The 18,467-nt window shown below is 41.4% G+C and overlaps 2 protein-coding genes across 15 annotated transcripts in view; one reads left to right on the top strand and one right to left on the bottom strand.

Annotated features, from left to right (window-relative positions):
• Positions 1-5,653, bottom strand: part of Zfyve26 (zinc finger FYVE-type containing 26) — a 61,105-nt gene extending 55,452 nt beyond the window's left edge. For 2 of the 3 annotated variants that reach the window (XM_050158435.1, XM_050158436.1), the window contains exons 1-3: positions 5,496-5,653; positions 4,740-5,016; positions 2,805-2,883 (exon numbers count right to left, since the gene is read on the bottom strand). In XM_050158435.1, coding sequence (XP_050014392.1) covers positions 2,805-2,883; positions 4,740-4,933 — 273 coding nt within the window. In that variant the 5' untranslated portion in view covers positions 4,934-5,016; positions 5,496-5,653. The remainder of the gene's footprint in view (positions 1-2,804; positions 2,884-4,739; positions 5,017-5,495) is intronic. The other variant, XM_050158434.1, reaches the window with a different exon arrangement.
• Rad51b (RAD51 paralog B) overlaps positions 1-18,467 on the top strand; it is a 599,994-nt gene that overhangs the window by 60,498 nt on the left and 521,029 nt on the right. For 3 of the 12 annotated variants that reach the window (XM_050158437.1, XM_050158443.1, XM_050158442.1), the window contains exons 1-5: positions 6,604-6,621; positions 7,735-7,834; positions 9,595-9,700; positions 11,948-12,061; positions 14,204-14,320. In XM_050158437.1, the coding sequence (XP_050014394.1) occupies positions 9,617-9,700; positions 11,948-12,061; positions 14,204-14,320 (315 nt within the window). In that variant the 5' untranslated portion in view covers positions 6,604-6,621; positions 7,735-7,834; positions 9,595-9,616. Of the gene's footprint in view, positions 1-6,554; positions 6,571-6,590; positions 6,622-6,795; positions 6,812-7,734; positions 7,835-9,594; positions 9,701-11,947; positions 12,062-14,203; positions 14,321-18,467 lie in introns of those variants that run through there. The other 9 variants (XR_007594675.1, XM_050158448.1, XM_050158438.1 and 6 more) reach the window with 8 other exon arrangements.

Raw genomic sequence — 18,467 nt, 5'->3', positions numbered from 1 at the left:
CCCTGTCTCAAAACAAAACAAAATAAAACAAATAACAAACAAAAACCCAAAATCTGAACTGGAGAAATAGCTCAGTTGTTAAGGTATACAGACATACATACAGACAAAACACCTACATACATAAAAAGAAACAAAACAATAATAAAAACACAATCAACAACAAAACCAGATAACAATAACAAATATCTAGGGTTGAATGCATATAATCCCAGTATAAGAGGATCTTGGGAGCTTTCTGACCAGACAATATAGCCAAATTAATGAGTGTCATGTTCATTGAGAAACTTTGTCTGGAAAAAAAACAAACAAACCATCCAAAACACCAAAAACTCAAACACCAAAGAGAAAGGCAGGAAGACACCTAATTGATGTTGATTTTAAACGGCCTAGCACACATCCATACAAATGTGCATACGTGTGTGCACACACACACAGAGCTAAAGCTTACACTGATTAACCTCAAACTCCAAGCTTGTTCATTTCAAGCGCTCTTTCCTTTTCTCCTTGTCTGTTCTGAGACACGGTCTTGCTATGTAGCCGAGGCCGGTCCTGCACTCAGGGTCCCCTTGCCCCTGCTTCCCTCCTGCTGGGATGAGACAGATACCATGCCTGACTCTTTTTGAAAATTCACTCAAGTTTTTCACCAATAATTTTTATCGCTGTGTGTAAAACAGCTACAGGAAACTCTTGGAGGGCACACCCTCATAATCCTTTCAACCCAACCATGCTTTTGGTAGTCACTATCCTTTGTATACCAGTTGTTGAAGAAAAAAAAAAAACCAAAGGTATGCATGCCTGGCACAGGGTGTTGTATTTCACTTCCAAATTAAAGGAAACCTGTAGCATTTAATTTTTTTTTTTTTTTTTTACAGTGTTTCTCTGTATAACAGCTCTGGAAGTCCTGGAACTCACTTTTTAGACCAGGCTGACCTCGAACTCACAGAGATCCACCTGCCTCTGCCTCCCAAGTGCTGGGTTAAAGGCGTGCACCACTGAAATGACACTGAAGACTCACAGGCCACATAATTTTGAATAGTGGCATCGTGCACTGCATAGGGATACGCTTCCATTTATCAGCCAGGCCTGTGCATTATGGACATGAGGGTTATTGCGAGCTTTCTTCTGCGAGTAGCCGCTTATCAGCAAACGTCTCTGTAGCTAACCCTTTAGACACATGTTTACACATGTAGGCCTAAACCACTGCAAGATAAACAGACAGAAGATAAAAGTGAACGAAGGATAGAAACAGAGCACCACTGCTTCGCCTCGTAATGAAACGGCAGCTCTTGGCAGGCAGCGGGAGCCGCAGCAGTAAACAGCTGTGTTTCCGAGCACCAAGGCAGAACCGGCTCTGTAGCACTCCAAAGTGCACCTGAAGTCCTGGTCCTTAAAAAACAGATTATAGTTCTCCAAACAACAAAACTACAACCGTTTGACGCAGTGGATCACCGGAGCTTTAAGGACTACATGAAGTTTGGTATTGGCCAAAACAAGAGCAATTCCCCATCTAGGCTGAGGAGCCGGGGAAGTGAAATCCACCACCTGACGTTGTTAAGCAACTCTCCAGAGGAGAAGCAGTCAATGAGGTCACAAGTCAGCAAGCAGACCTCTTCTCCTCAAGGGGAAAGGTCAGTTAGTTCAATAGACTTGGTGTTTGTAATAGGGAGATCCTTACTCAGTAACAAAGCCCCTCTGTCCCCCTCCCTTCCGAGATGCTAGCGAATCTTCTTTCTTTCTTTTCTACTTTACCTCATTTTTGTTGTCTTTTTCTCTTTTTAGTGCTGACTCTTATTTTTCCTCGGTTTCATTATTTTACAATTTTGCTTCTTTTACTTGATCTTTCTGCTAGTCTTTCTACAAGTTCTCTTTGCTAGACAACCCTCTAAGTCTGCCTAAAAGATACATTTAAGTCTGGTGGTGCTGGCACACACCTTTGATCCCAGCACTAGGGAGACAGAGGTAGGTGGATCTTTGGGTGATCGAGGTCAGCCTGGACTACAAAGCTATACAGAGAAATCCTGTCTTGAAACACAGTAACAAAAAAAAAAAAAAAAAAAAAAAAAAAGATACCTTTAGGCCAGTATTTTTTTTTTTTGGCACAGTTATGGGAAGGACAAAAATGCAAAAATTGGAACTAAACAAAAAATTAATTCTGATGAGTGAAAGCAATAAATGTAAGAAAAAAATGATGTATATTTTTAAAAGTGAATTTTTTTACTTTGAAGCCCACGTAGGCTAATCTAATGTTGATGTGGAAAATGAACGAGGGTTGAGGTGGTCAGATCTCTGGCTTTGCTGGAGTCACTTCTCTTGAGTCAAAGATTCTGTGTGTGTGTGTGTGCTTTGTGTGTGTGTGTGTATTTTGTGTGTGTGTGTGTATTTTGTGTGTGTGTGTGTGTGTGTGTGTGCGCGCGTGCATGTGAGACAGAGTCTCATTATGTTGCCTAGGCCAGCACTGAACTCCTGGACTCAAACAATCTTCACGTGTCAGCTTCTTGAGTAGCTGGGATTACAGCCTTTACCACCACACCCCACCAGTCTTGGCATAGTCACTGAACTCTACAAAGTTCTCTTCAAGAGCAAGACTTCTAGAGATATTTAACAAACTAGTATCACTCCTAATGATATTATATGTTAAGGACCAGGGTAAATTAACAAGCAAATCATTTCCACAGTCAACCCTGAGAAAGACTGCAACCAACCACAAAAAAAGGGAAGTAGCTGATGGATGGAAAATCTCCTAACTTCTAAGTTCTTCTCAGTCCTGGTCTCAGGGAAAATAAATTAAATGTAAGCCCACGTACTTTTTCTTGGGTCACCCATTTTTCCAGTATGAGAAGCCAGAGCCAGGCTAATCTTTGAGGGTTGATATCTGGTCCGCATCTGAAAAAGAAAAGAAAGATTTAGCAAAACAGGAGTTTCAACTGACCCTTTCTCTTTTGTGATTCGAGCTTTATATATCAGTTTTCAGTGCAGTTCACTTTAAATTTAAACAAGCAAGTCCTAATGAGAAATTCTCAATTGCGAGTAACAGTTGAACCAAACAGAACCACGTAACTTTCAGCTCCCACTGACACCTGTACTACCTTATCTAATTTTTTTTTTTCCCGAGACAGGGTTTCTCTGTAGTTTTTGGTGCCTGTCAGGCGTGCGCCACCACCGCCCGGCTACATTATCTAATTGTATTGTATCTTCCCAGCTGCAGTACTGCTAGGCTTGAACTCCTGGGCTCCAGAGTGTCTGGAGCTACAGAAACAGCCTCACCATACCTGGCTTAGTTTTATTTTTAGAAATACTCCCAGAGAAAGTCACCGTTCATTTGAAATATATGTATATATGTCTATGTATAAGTATGTATACAGACAAACACACATACATAGACATAGACACACACTCTGTCACTCACTGTTTTGAGACAGGGTTTCTTTTTTATTTCTTTTTTTTTGGTTTTTCGAGACAGGGTTTCTCTGTAGCTTTGGTGCCCGTCCCGGAACTAGCTCTTGTAGACCAGGCTGGCCTCGAACTCCCAGAGATCCGCCTGCCTCTGCCTCCCGGGTGCTGGGATTAAAGGTGTGCGCCACCACCGCCTGCCCTGAGACAGGGTTTCATACTGTACCATTTAGGTTGATTTTGAACTTATAGCAATCCTCCTGCCTCAGTTGAGACACATGTGTTAAACTACCATACCCAGCCCCTAAGTGTACTTTTGAATACCAAAAGTGAATCAAAGACAAAAGAATAAAGGGAATACATAGAAATTCATTTTTAACTATATAGTTATAGGAGTTCATAAGCCTCACTTTGAAGTCAGTAGATTGGGCAGTACCAACCTAGAACCCAAATTTAAGGGGGGAAAAAAACACCATAAAAGTGATTTGTTTCTCTGGTCTTTATGTGCTAATCCAATAATTCCACAGGCTTACAACAGGACAGTTAAAGAGATAGAACAAAATAGTACATGATACTAGTTCATAGCACTGCTAGGAATGGAAAGATCTAGGATGAAGAACCTCGGTTACCAAGAGGCAAGAAGGGGTCACAGTGTAAATATACAGTATAATAGGAAGGGCGAGAGAATCCATGCGCAGTGAAGCAGGGCATCTTTATCTTCATTACAGTGGGGTTAAGTCAACCCTCACATGGGTAAAACCTCATAGAATTACAAGTAAAAAGCAAATATAGAGTCAAAAATGGTGAAAATCAAGTAAGATCTTTACTGTAGCTCCTGCACTAAGGTCAGTTTCCTGGTTTTGATGTCTTACGACAGCTGGATTAGCTGTCACAACCGGGGAGCTGGTAAAAGGGGGACCCTGGACTCTATTATTTTTCAACTTTTTGTGGATCTACGATTATTTCAAAATGCGAAGTTTTAAGTTAACGCACAATCAGTCCTTTGTTAAAGCAACACCACCACTAATCTCACGAACAAGAGGAGAGGGTAGGTTGGTCTTTTGGTGACAAGATGCAGTTACACCATCTTTTATCGATAATAAACAAGGAACAATTTCAGGAACCTTTTGGTAGCCAGGCTTAAACTCAGCTCCAGAGGGTAACCCAGGGCCAGTGGAATATATTAAATGTAAAATACATTAAACAGATAAAGCATCAGAATATTGAAATGTGCTCTATTTCTGCTAACTTTAAAGAAAGTAGTTGATTGGGGGCATTAAGACCAGAGTCCAAATATTAAACCACGTGTCTTCCTCTCTAAGATTCTGGAAAAGAGGGAGATCGCTTACCTTAGCAGAACGGGACACTGCACCAGCGCCTGCAGGATGTCTTCCACCTTTTTGGGGATATCCCCTTGTCCCTTGTGTAGCTGAGGTACACATGCTTGTGCCAACTCCCAGTCGCCCCTCCGCAGGCACTCACAGAAAAATTCAAAAAGTTGCTCCTCGGTAGCGGTTTCCTCTTTTCCAAACGGGTAACTCATTTTCCCAGCACAGAGTGCAGGGAGATAGAAAGGGAGGTGTTACGCCGAATACATTCTCAATTTTCTCATTCGAGGAGTACCTCCTAGAAACAACAGACCAGATGAGAAGAAACGAAACTGTTTAGATAAACCACCAGCTATCAGCCCGAAAAGAAAAGACAGAACTTACTTTTCTAATTATTGTTTTAGGTTTAATTTGACCTGTTACTATCTTCTTTCGAGAATCGCCTCTTTCTCTAAGGGGTGGATCCCATCTCCTAACGCAGATCCCATATCTAATAATCTTAATATTTGTGTTACCCTGGGGCGCAGACACATAAATTTACTTCCGCATTCGCTCCTGAACATTTTGCTAATAGGATTACAAATCTCGAGGTGGGTGTCTCGGTTAGGATGACACTAAACTCCTTTGGTTTCAGCCTTCTGTTAAGGCAGAGGATTTGAAGATCAGGAGATCAATCTGGGACTGAACGGGAGAGCCGGAAGGCTGGGGGACAGGGATGCTCCCCCTAGCGGGGTCGGAGACAGCACCCTTGCCGTCTTCCCTGCGCTTTACACTCACCTGCTCCGGGAGTCAAATGCATTTTAGCTTTCAGGGCAGCCATGTTTGAGTCCAGTCAGGTGACAGATCCCATTGCGAAGAGTGGTGGAAAGGGGTTGGGATGACGAATAAGAACGGCACTCTTATTGGCTTAGAAGAAGGAAGATGCAAATCAAGTACCAGATTTATTTGAGTACGTGACACCCGATCGCTAGGGTGAAGCTACGGAAGATTTAAAAATCACGAGTTACTGGGCTGGAGGACCCTCTCCAATTTTGGTTGATCTTCTTTACAGTTACGCTTTTCGGGGGAGTTGACGTCAGAAAAAGCTGTCTGTGTTCCACAGCTCCACTCCCGCCACCGTCTCAGTGCCAACCAGTGACAGATGCTGGGGATGTCCACAGAAGTCCTGGGTCCTCCTGCATCATTATTCTACTTGGAATATATATATCCATTCATACATAAATATATACTTATATATATATATTACAATACATAACTATATGTAAATCTGAGGACCGAGGTCGACACAGAGGAATTGCGCAACCGAAAGCAAGGAGTGAGCAAAGACTTTTGCACAAATTCAGTAATCAAGCCAGTTCTTAATTTTATTTGTCTTACCGCAGCTGCTTTATAATTAAACCTACTTGATTTCCTTTATTTCATTTTCAACTTCACTCTTGTTTTTTTCAACACATATTTTAATTTGAGACCCTTTAGTTAGCTTCATTTTCACAATTCAAGTTTGGTGAAAGTGCAAAGTAAAACAAACACTAAGCTCTCTTTCCAAAACTGGAATAGGCAGATAGCCCATACTTTCTCTAACTCCTCAACCCCCAAAAGACGCTTCTCTGGCCCAGGAAGTAACTTAAAAACGCGATTCACTAGGGAAAAGAATTTCCAGGCAAGGTTTTTCTTGCTTCACACTCGCCTTGACAGGTTCTTCCCCTCGAGTTTGACCCTCAGCTACGAGTTGGAACTACAATTCCCAGAATGCAGCGGGACCAACCCGAACTTTTGCCTGCTTCTGATTGGGTGAGTTTCCAGAGTACCGACCAACCAGCTCTCCAGTTGTTGCTGTGGGCGCTTTTCGCGGGTAATTGTGTGAGGGTGGGGGAAAGTTTGAAAGTTCGATGCTGCTGACCTGGTACTGGAGTTTTCTGAGGGGGGCAGTTGTGGGCAAGTGGGTGTGCTTATCTCTTACCTTCTCTCCGGTCCTGTGGATGTTGATACCGGGGTGGCGGAGAGTCCTGGGTGCCGGTCACACCCTCTACTTCCCGTGGGGCTCGTCCGTGGAACCCCAAATTGGGTCCAGGGGCTTCAAGACTTTCTTTGGGGTGGGTGATGCTTGGAAGCTACCCTGCTTTATTAGGGCGTTCTGCAGGAGGATTTCTACTTCTTGATGCCTCTCTCTCCTCTTCGGAGTAGTTAGGGCTCTGGGCAAGTTTAGGGACTGTCACACGTAGTTGAAGAGCGAGGAATCTGGAGTCTGAGCTCTGGATTAGAACTCGTGCTCCATCCTTGGCTAGTTTGCGCGTTTCTCAGCTTAGTGCCTCAGACTAGTTTTATGTGTAAGATGAAGTAAAAACACCCGAAGCATTTAAAATTAGTGTATGTCGCGTATTAAGGGCCCAATACATAAATTAATCCCCCAAATCCCCCAAAACAGCTGTTTTTATTGAGTCGAGTCTGTGTTGCCATCTCCTCTGTCTCACATACATACAGACAGACAGAAAGACAGACAGACACACGCGCGCAGAAAGAAAGAAAGAAAGACATAAGCTATAAAATCGTATAGATTAGATTAAGGAAGATATATGTGCTAAGCGTGGTAGTAGTCGTGGAAAGGAAGAGACTGATTATCGAAGGCTTTGCCTGTGGAAATGGAAGATATGTGCTTGAGGAACCTAACATAACCCAACTTAACCTAACCTTGTGGACGGTCACGCTGGAAGAATCCCATGTTTGTCGGTGATGCTGGCCTATGTTGAGCATTAATGCAGCAGCTCTCCAGTAGAAACTGGAACTGCCCTTATTTTACACACGAGCAAGACAGTGCTCTGCGAAATCTGATATTTGAGGGAGAGCTAAATAGGGGACCCCCCCTTTTCAAGTTGTTTTTTTTTTTTTTATGTGATCCTAAAAGTTTGGAAGTGGTCATATGGTCTGATAGTCCCACAAAACATTTTAAGCAATGAGACCGACTTAAGGAAGCTACTTGTAGGATTGTGACGTTCATCCTATTTTTTTTTTATTTTAGGCCATTTTGAGACTTCTCCCCGTCTGTTTCTTCAGCAGCTACAACTATACTTGTTGCATAGTTGTAGTTATTTGAGTGTATATCTCGCCATCTTTCAGTTGTAAGTATGAACAACAGAGGAAATGAGTTTTACACCCTTGAGCAGAGTGAAAGAAACAAACAAATGGAGAATATTATAATTAGAGAATTGATATTATATTTGGTAGAGTAGATAATAACTCGAAGCCATAAGCAGCAGTGTGGCCAAGTGATGGGAGTGGTACTATTAAATAGAATGGTTATTGCTAAGGTCTTTGTAATTTTGGGTTATAAGTGGTTCTTGTTTTTGTTGTTTGTTGGCTTGTACTTACTCACTAAGTGATGGTATTGCCTAGCACTACCTTATCTGAAATGCAGTAGGCAACGGAATAGCAGGTAAGCGCTCTCTTTTCTCCTAAAGAAACAAGTCAGCCCTAACAAATTCCCCTTGAGAGAAATAAAGAATGTGTTTTGTTTTTGTGGAGAGAGAGGAAAGTAGGAGATGGGGGATGGAGGGAGAGAAAGAGCAGGGGCTTCATGTAATTCAGATAATTTCAGTGTTAAACAGAATTGGACTAAGTGGTGTGGTAGCAGATACCTTAATTCTTGTTTATAGATTTGTTCTTTGATGTATAGTTTGATTGTTATTGCTTCATGGAATAATGAGTTCCTATTCCTTTATTTCTGGAAGATATTTTGCCATATCAGTGAGATACATAGCCATTTCTTTGCATGCATTATGACAGAAATTACAACAGTTCTAACTGCCCAAAGACTAATATTGCATGAGTCTCATTTAGCAAGGTACAAGAAGAACAGAATTTAATTCTATATGGGACAGTAAGCAGCTAGTACAATAATGAATATGTTTATTGCTAACACTTATACTAGTAAAGTCTCATTTGATTGAGATTTGTTCTGACTCTTAGAAAACGCAAGGGTAAATAAGATTTGTGTTCCCCTAAAATGGTTCTGGTTCAGAGAATAGGTCTCAGTGTCAAACTGCCTGGATGGAATTCTAAATCTGCTGTTTATTTTTTTTCTTTTGATAACAGCGGAATATGTGACGTTTGCAGAGTAGCTTTCTCATAAGCTAAAAAATAACTTTAATTATAATCTGTTGAGAATATTAAATATAAAGTTTGGAGCATGGCTGGTATATAGTAGAAGTCTAGTTATTATTACAGTTGAGTGTAGAGTTGCTATTTGGAAATGCATCTTGAAGAGTACATAACCAAATGAAATTTGTAAATAATGCTCAATATCTTAATATTGTTGTAAGTGATGGCTAGTCGTGGTAGTCAGCTTGACTCCTGAGAAGAGGGAGCCCCACTTGAGGAGTTGCCTCCCCCAGATGGGCCTGTGGGCATTATCTGAGGGGACATTTTCTTTATTGTTAATTGATGGAGGGGGGCTCAGAAGTAGGGTACTTGTGAGTGGTTCTACTCCTGACCTAGGATGCCTAGTGAGTGAGCAGGGGAAGCAAGCCGGGAAGCAGCATTGCTCTGTGGTCTCCGCTTCTGTTTCTGCTTCAGGCTCTTGCCTGGAGTTCCTGCCTTGGCTTCCCTTGACAATAGAATGTAATTTGTAAGCCAAATAAACCCTTTCTTCCCAAGTTGCTTTTGGTCAGCATTTCATCCCAGCAACAAGAAGCAATCTAGTCTACAATGTAAATATGAAGTGCTGTTGAAGTCATGTAATATCCAAGAATTGTATGGAATCTGTTTTCTGAGGTTGCCTTCTTTCTCTGTAGACATGCTCAATAAGCAAGTGTCTCTTCTACTTTTATTAGCAATTTACTCTGTCCACTATCATTTTTATTACTTTCTGATGTTTTTCAAGATTCTTCGGGAGATCTAGAAATATGAGCAGCAAGAAACTAAGACGAGTGGGTTTCTCACAAGAGCTGTGTGACCGTTTGAGCAGACATCAGATTGTTAATTGTCAGGTAAAAATTTTATGTGTTTTTAGATTCATGTTATATGCAAATTAATTTTAAGATAACCTTTACTGTTAGACTTGGGTTATGAAGATTTAGGGTTGTAGGGGCTGGGAATGTGGCAGAGTCAGTAAAGCCCTTGCCGTGTAAATGTGAGGACCTGAGCCTGGATGCCCAACACTGTCACAACAAGCCGGGCCTGGCACATCTCAACTGGCTCCAGGGAGGCAGAGACAAGAGGATCCCTGGGGCTTGCCAGGTAGCCAAGCTAGCCACATTGTAACCTCCACATCTGTCCCAGAGGTCTGTTCTTAAAGAGAGACTAAAGGAGACATCCAATGTTGACTTCTTGCCTCCACATGCCTAGACAAAAATAAAAGTAAAAACTTAGATGTACAGGGACTGGAGAGATGGCTCAGTGGTTAAGAGCATTGCCTGCTCTTCCAAAGGTCCTGAGTTCAATTCCCAGCAACCACATGGTGGCTCATAACCATCTGTAATGAGGTCTGGCGCCCTCTTCTGGCCTACAGGCATACAGACAGAACATTGTATACATAATAAATAAATAATTTTTAAAAAAACAAAGCTTAGATGTATAAAAGTAAGCAAAATAATGCTGCTTTTTTTTTTTAAAGATTTATTTATCATGTATACAACATTTCTTCCATGTATGCTTGCAGGCCAGAAGAGGGTACCAGATCTCATTTTAGATGGCTGTGAGCCACCATGTAGTTGCTGGGAATTGAACTCAGGACCTCTGGAAGAGCAGTCAGTGCTCTTAACCTCTGAGCCATCTCTCCAGCCCAATACTGCTTCTTATAAGTGATTTAGGTTGCATTTCTAGTGGAATTTTATTTACTGAAATATGATATTTTTTTATTTTAAGATGAGGATGATCATAGCATAAGGAAGTATGCCTGTGCCATTTATTTGGGGTTCCTGAGAAGTTTAATCCACTTACAATTTTTTTATTATTACCTGAGAGATATGACTTAAGTGATATTACAGCGAGGATGATTTCTCTTAGGAGAGACATTAATAATTAGGGTTATTATTATGATTTACTAATGTTGGACCTTGAACCCCAGGTTTAAATGTTCTGCAACTGAGTTATACCCCAGTCCAGCAGTAAATTTTTAGGATAAAAATATACAACAGAAGTTGCTTTTTTCTTCTTCTTTTCTTTTTCAGATGCTACATCTTTAAGAACAGTAATGAAGAAAGTCCCTCTTAGGAGGGCAGATTAGGGTCAGAGTTTTATTTTCGGATTTTTGTCTTTATTTTTTTTATTTTTTATTTTTTTATTTTCGAGACAGGGTTTCTCTGTAGCTTTTGGTTCCTGTCCTGGAACTAGCTCTCTTAGACCAGGCTGGCCTCAAACTCACAGAGATCTGCCTGCCTCTGCCTCCCGAGTGCTGGGATTAAAGGCGTGCACCACCACCACCCGGCCTGGATTTTTGTCTTTAATAAACATATTTTCATAATGTATAATGTTTGTGGATTGTTTATTTCAGGGATATCTTTGTTTATTCTGTTAATACATTTAATAATCATGTTTATATTTTAAATGGTTTAAAAAGCATGAGTTAAACATTTTATTCTGTATTCTGAATTAAACATTAAACATCCCCACATCCCCATTCTCTCAGTTGATACTTTTCTCTGAGTTACCTTTTTTTTTTTTTTTTTTTTTTTTTTTTTTTTTTGACAGGTTTTCTCTGTAGCTTTGGAGTCTGTCCTGCCTCTGCCTCCTGAGTGTTGGGATTAAAGGCGTGTGCTACCACTGCCCAGCTTCTGAGTTAACTTTTAGCCTAGAAGACAATCACTTTTTAACCTGATTCTTTCTGGGCATATATTGAACCCAAACTCAAGCACAGTGCTGACATAAACTTGGACTGGGTGTTGCTGTTCATGATGTCGCTTGATGTATCTTCTGAGACACGCCAGCTGGACTGTGTAATGGTATATAATAGTGTAATAGTGTATAATGGTGTAATAGCTGGTCTGTGTAATAAGACTGCCTTACATCTCCGAGTTAAGGCCTAGAAGCTCAATGACAGAATCTAAAATAGGCACGTATCTTCTCTCTGCAATAATTTCACTTCTGTTTCGAGATGAGCAGTGATAACTGAAAGTTTCCTTATATTTGCTTATCTTTTAAATTAAAAGAGCACATGATGAAAACTACTTTTTAATTCCTATGTCTTAGCTACACATGTATGCTAAATATTTATTTGTACCTTTTTTTCTTTTTAGGACTTTTTAGATCTCTCCCCACTGGAACTTATGAAAGTGACTGGCCTGAGTTATGGAGGTGTCCATGAGCTTTTGTATATGGTCAGCAGGGCCTGTGCTCCCCAGATGCAAACAGTACGTGTAACTCAGCCACGAGGGGCATTACCCCCTCTGAGGGTCAGGGCAGCTCCCTCCTGTGCTTAGCTAAAATGTGAAGGATGACTAGGGGAGACAGACAAAGACACTGGGGTTAGAGAAGGGCCGGGAAGTGTCTGGCCTTTGCTGTAGCAAATGCACAGGCTGAGAGGGGCACTTGTTCAGCGGTAGGCAGGCTGTGCCTGCGGAACCCAGTGAGTTCTGCAAAGATGCAGCCAGAAAGAAGCAGGAGGCAGCATGGGGTCTTGAAGACCATGCTAAGGATTTGGGAACATTATTCCAAAAGTAGTAAATCATAAAGGGGAGAGTTAGTGCATTTGAAGAAGATAGGTCTTGAATGCACATTAAAAACAAGCAAGAACTTATTCAGGGTCTACTAAAGTACCTGTTATGGTGTTGTGGAAATAGTGGGTAATGGGTTATTGGTGTGGTATTGTGGCAGAGGCTAGAGTACTGATCACTTGTTTTTTTTTTTTTTAAGATTTATTTGTTATGTATATAGTATTCTGCCTGCATGTATGCCTGCACGCTAGAAGAGGGCACCAGATCTCATTAGATGGTTGTGAGCAACCGCTGGGAGTTGAACTCAGGACCTCTGGAAGAGTAGCCAGTGCTCTTAACCTCTGGGTCCATCTCTCCAGCCCTGTAAAATTATTTTCGTTGCTACATCATAACTGTAATTTTGCTACTGTTACGAATTCTAATGCAAATATCTGTGTTTCCTGATGGTCTTAAAGGGTTTGTGACCCACAGGTTGAGAACCTCTGTTCTAAGCCATCCTTAGTATCTCCTCAAAATGATAATTTGTGGGGTTGGAGAAATGACTCAGCAGCTAAGGACACTGGCTGCTCTTCCAGAGGAGCCATGTTTCATTCCTAGTACCCACATAGCAACTCACACTATGACTCCAGTTCCAGGGGATCCAGAACCTTCTTCTGGTCTCTTCAGTCACTAGGCATTCATGTGGTTGACAGACACACATGCAGGCAAAACACCCATATACACAAAATAAAAATTAAACAAAATACGATAGTTTGTTATATTTACCACAAGTGGGTGGATTGAAAGAAGAGAAAGTTGTCTCAGTCTGGCTCAGGCACAGCTGCACCCTCTCTGGAGTGTCAGGGGAGAATCCCTTTCTCGCCTCTTCAGTTGCTGAAGAATGTTGGCATTCCTTGACTTGTGGCCACTCTCCCTCTGTTCCATCTTCACATCATCGTCTTCTAGTCTCCTATCGAAGTTGCCTTTCCCTGTGTCTTAGAAGAGTACTTTTGTTGGCATTTGTGGTCCACACACATAATCCGGGATTGTCTCATCACAAGGTCTTTAAGTTAAGTTATTCACATCTGCAGAGACCTTTTCTCCAAATATAGTCACATTCACAGACAAACTCCAAGGATTTGGTGTGGATATCTTTTAGGGGCCATTTCTCACCCATCTCTCCAGCCTCCTTCAAGCTGTACTTCACAAACAACCTGAGTTTGAGATGATCCCATGGCATGTTGCCTGCCCCAGAGCTCCTGGTGGGAAGCTCCTGCTTGCTTCTCCTGCATGCTTCCCCTGCATGCTTCCCCTGCTTGCTTCCCCTGCATGCTTCCCCTGCATGCTTCTCCTGCCTTGTCACATGCTGCCCTGCTGCCAGTCCGTCTTCCAGCCATCCTAAGTGAATCTGTTAAATTATTGTGGTTTGCAGTTTCCATTAGCTTCTGCTTCTTTCCCACTTCTTGGTCTTTCTGTGTGCATCCTTGCCTCTTTGGCAGGAATGTTCACATTCCTTTTCTCACCTAACAGGGGATTCAGAGTCTTGCACAGATCCCTAGCTCTTCAGTGAAGCCCTCTAGACCACCTAATGTCTGGGTTAGGTATAACTAGTTTGTAAGTCTAATACATTTGTAAGTTAACAGTGTTGTCACCTGGTGTTTGAATCCCATAGTCCTTGTTTTGCAGTAAGCCTGTGAGCATGGTAGCTGTTTGTTATAGTCCATCCTTATAATTTCGCATGGTCATTGGCACTGGGTAAATATTCACTAGTCAAATGAATAATAGAGGAAGGAAAGCTGAATTATGGTTACAGAGTTGGTTTGTAATAGCTGAAAGGAACTTAATGATTTTCCTTTTTAGGCTTATGAGATAAAGATGAGGTGGTCTGCTGGTCCCTCCCCAGCGTTCCTGTCTACTACCCTTTCTGCTTTGGATGAAGCCCTGCATGGTGGTGTGGCTTGTGGATCTCTCACAGAGGTAACGGAACCCATACCTTCTTCAATAAGTGTCAGCACCAGGAGGAATGCTTAGTTAAACAAAAACAAACATAAATTACCTCATGCAAACGAATGTGAATTAAGTCCTAAGTACTTTGCTGGTGTAGTCCTCTAGCCAGTATCAGTATAGTTGTTTTCTAAGCAGAGGCCTTAGACAAATCGTTGCTGACTAGACGTGCCCGGTTTTGGTTTCTTTGAACTGCTTTAGAAAGTGATGAGTACTGGGGTCTGAGGCGGCGGCTGGGTGGGCAGAGTCCTTACACTCGCCTTATAGTCTGGATCAGCAGCACCCGTGTAAGAGCCAGGTAGTGGTGTATGTCTGTGACGCCAGTGCATCGGAGAGGAACCCAGTCTGCCTCAGAGCACAGGACAGAGAGGAGTAGAGGAAGACCTCAAGTGTTGATCACATGCTCACTCGCCTGCACATGCACACGCACGCATGAAAACACGTGCATGCGTGCAACCACAATATTGTGAATAGTATTAGGAAACAATTTGAGGGAATTTAAAATAGGATCACTACTTAGCAGATTTGTAGTACGAGCCAATTTTGATAATATTTTAGCAAATGACATATTAAACTATAGTGAGCTATTTTTGTTTCTTGCTATTGATAGCATTTGATTCTAGGAAGCAATAACTTACTGTATTATTTTATGTTGCACAATGAATTATGTTCAAGTTAAGTGGCGTGAAGGAACCATTAACAGTGCCTTTGGGAGTGTCTGAGCTTAGTGATGCTGGCAGTGCCTACAGTCAGCCACAGCTCAAGATGCCCAGAGGAGCGCACTCCTAGGGGCATCGCTGGGAGGCTGGTGCTGGTGCTGGTTTTTTTTTTTTTTTTTTTTTTAAAAAATTCTTCCCTAAGTGGGGTCTTCATAGTCTGTCTTATCTTCTCTTGACATGCTGGCTGACTTCACTCAGGGTGAGTACTACAGGACAGCAAGCTGGAAATGGTGTTGTCCTTGGTGATTTCACCACTTCTCATGACATGTTCTCTTCATCGTGAGAACTGTAAGCCCAGCTCAGGGGCAGGGAAAGGAAATTTAGGCTCTGCCTATTGAATGAAGTTTCAAGAAGCGGAGGGCACTTCAGGGTCACTGTGTCTCTTTTCCTTGAAAGTTGTGTATGGGTGTGTGTGGGTGTGTATAGGTGTGTATGAATGTGGCACCCTTAGACTGCTTATCACTAACTCCTGAGAACTTGCCTGAAATTTTTAGAAGCAAACTTCTAAGAGCAGACACATTGTGTGTGTGTGTGTGTGTGTGCACGTGTGTGCATGCATGTATGTATGTGTTTCTGGGTATCAAACACAGGGCCTCAAGCATATTATACAATGTCTGGTTCACTGAGCTACATCCCCAGTGGCTTTTTTTTTTTTTTTAGTTCTCATAATCATAATTTAACTATAATGTTTTTCTTAAAGATAGGAATCCTGCTTTAGGCAATATTTTATTTTCTATATTCCTAGAGAGGTTTAAATACTGATGTGACTAGTAGGTGCCTATTAAATAAATAGTTGGGGAATGAATAAGCTAATTGAAGGGCTTGTGGTTGCATATGTCCCCACCAGATGGTGCTAAAATTACACTTTGCACAGTCATTTTGAGGTGAGGCTGGACCAGGGCACTTAAGGACTATAGGACTGATGGAGTTATGAGTTTATGTATAGAAAAAAATGAATGTAGATGCATGTGTTCCATCTTCAAATATTGTAGTGATTTCCCCACCTTTTCTCTTTAAATTCAAGTGAAGTTATAAGCCTTTGGGTGTTTTGTTATGGTTCATCTAGCTGGCTTGTAATGCTGATTAGTAACAACTTTTTTGCTTTCTGCCCTCATTAGATCATTTTAAAAATCTTTTGGGCCCTTTCAGTTAAAATAGCTTACCTGCTTCATCCCAGGTTTTTAACCATTCTCTGGTGCTTCCTGGGTTACACAGTTTTTGTTTTGCTTATTTTTAAACTTTAAAATCCATATATTTGTGATTAAGATTCATATCTCATGTCTCCTTCATAGATTGCTTTTCTCATTTAATGTTATTTCTAAGTTTTTTTTTCATGTTGCTTCAGGTAGCAAAACCATAATTTTTATTGCTGTATTATATTTCATTTTTAAAACGTGTCACAGTTTACTCCTTTTGTTATTAGTGAACATTTGGGTTGTTTCTCATTTGCTGCTGATATGAATAGGTCTTGTGAAAATTTTTATACACAGCTGCTGGATAACATAGGGAAGTTTTTATCTGGGGTAGGGATTGTAGAACCACCGCCCAAGAGTTAAATTCAGCTCACTGCCTGTTTGTATAAATAAAGTTTTATGGCCAAGCTCATTTGTTTACATTTTGTGTGTGGTTGTCTTGTGACATAAGGGCAGAGTTTAATTACCTGTTGTTGTGGCAGAGACCATATGGTATGCGAAGCCCGAAGGATTTTCTGTGTGGTCACTGGCCCGAGTGTCTGCCCCGGAGTGGTTAGGTGGTTGCAGGATGTGCACACGGATAACCTCACACAGTCAGAACCAGTGGTCCTCTACAGTGCTATCCTGGCTCATACTCCCACCATTCAAGCGCAGAAATTCTCCCTGTCCATCCTAGGGTCTTAGTTTTATTTTCCCTAACTGCTAATGATCTTTTAGATGTTATTTGGACACTTGAAGAACAACTTTTGCAGGTGTAATTTAAACAGCCAGAATCCATGCACGGTACACATCTAGCCGTGCAGTCACAGTCGGGAAGCTTGCATCCTCGTGGTTTCACTTGCAGCAGATTCTTGCTTCCATCGTAAGCCAGGCAAATACCAATCCGTTTTTATTCTCTATGATTTGCTTCTTGTAAGTGTTTCACATACATGGACTCATGTAGTTCATAGTCATTTCTGTTTAGTTTCTTCCACATGGCATTTTTAAGGTAACTAAATGTTATAGTACATATAAGGAATTTGTTCTTTTTAATCATGAATATTCCACTGCACAGATATTTTTGTGTGTGTGTGTGTACTGTTCGTTAGTTGATAGGTATTGGGTAGTTCCAGTTTCCATCTATCATAAATAACGTAACATTTATGGGTATGTGTGTGTGAAATAGATTTTTGTTAGTGAATATTCACCTAGGAATGAATGGAAGGATTGGATCATGTAATATACTTGGCTCTCTAAGAATCCGCCAGACTGGTTTCCAAAGTGAGGGTAGCATCCTGCATCTTCACTGGAATGCACAGTGTATTTTTCAATACACTCTCACCAACACTTGGCATTTTTTTTTCTTATGCTAGGTTTTGAACCTAGGCCCTCACTCGTGCTAAGTACACAGTCTGCCGCACATCTATGTCAGCGTGCAACAATGCCTGTTTCTGTTTTACTTTAGTTCCCCTCATGAATGTATGGGTTATTTCTCTGTGGTTTTGTTATATATTTCTTCAGTTTGTTAATTTTTTTGTCTATTTGTCTTTTTTAATGCAGGGTCTGGCTGTATAGCTCAGGCTGGCTTTGAACTTGTGATCATCTTGCTTCCTAAGTACTGTGATTACAGGTGTACACCACCATACCCAGCTTCTTTATTTTCTAAGAATCATCTTTTACTATGTTTTTAAAACTTATATTCCTGTTGCCTGCAGAGGCCAGAAGAGGGAGTTGGATTCTCTGGAACTAGAGTTACAGATAGCTGGGAGCCACTGTGTGGGTACTGGGAACTGGGAACTGGACTCAGATCCTGCAAGAGCAGCGAGTGCTCTTTTCTGTTGAGGCTTCCCGTCAGCTCCACATCTTTAACATTTCTTTGTGTAACAGCCTTGGCTTCCTGGAACTAGCTCTTGTAGACCAGGCTGGCCTCGAAACCACAGAAATCTGCCTGTCTCTGCCTCCCAAGTCCTGGGATTAAAGGCATGCCACCATTGCCTGGCTCACATCTTTAAGTTTTAATTGAATTGTTAATGAAGCTGATTAACGTTAAATTGGGGTCAACGATGTGACTCAGTGGGTAAAGAAGCTTGCTATCCAGCCTGGTGTTCAAAGTGTGATCTCAGGAACCCACATAGAGATGGATGAGAAAACCATCTCTAAGGAAGTGTTCTCTGTACCTCCTCTGCATGTGTGCACAGACACAGTAACAATATATACATTAACTAAAAT

This window comes from Alexandromys fortis, unplaced genomic scaffold (genome assembly GCF_014885135.2).
Source record: "Alexandromys fortis isolate MF-2015 unplaced genomic scaffold, M_Fortis_MF-2015_v1.1 scaffold_99, whole genome shotgun sequence".
In the NCBI taxonomy this organism is placed as follows: domain Eukaryota; kingdom Metazoa; phylum Chordata; class Mammalia; order Rodentia; family Cricetidae; genus Alexandromys; species Alexandromys fortis.
This window is presented reverse-complemented; position numbering and strand designations above follow the sequence as displayed.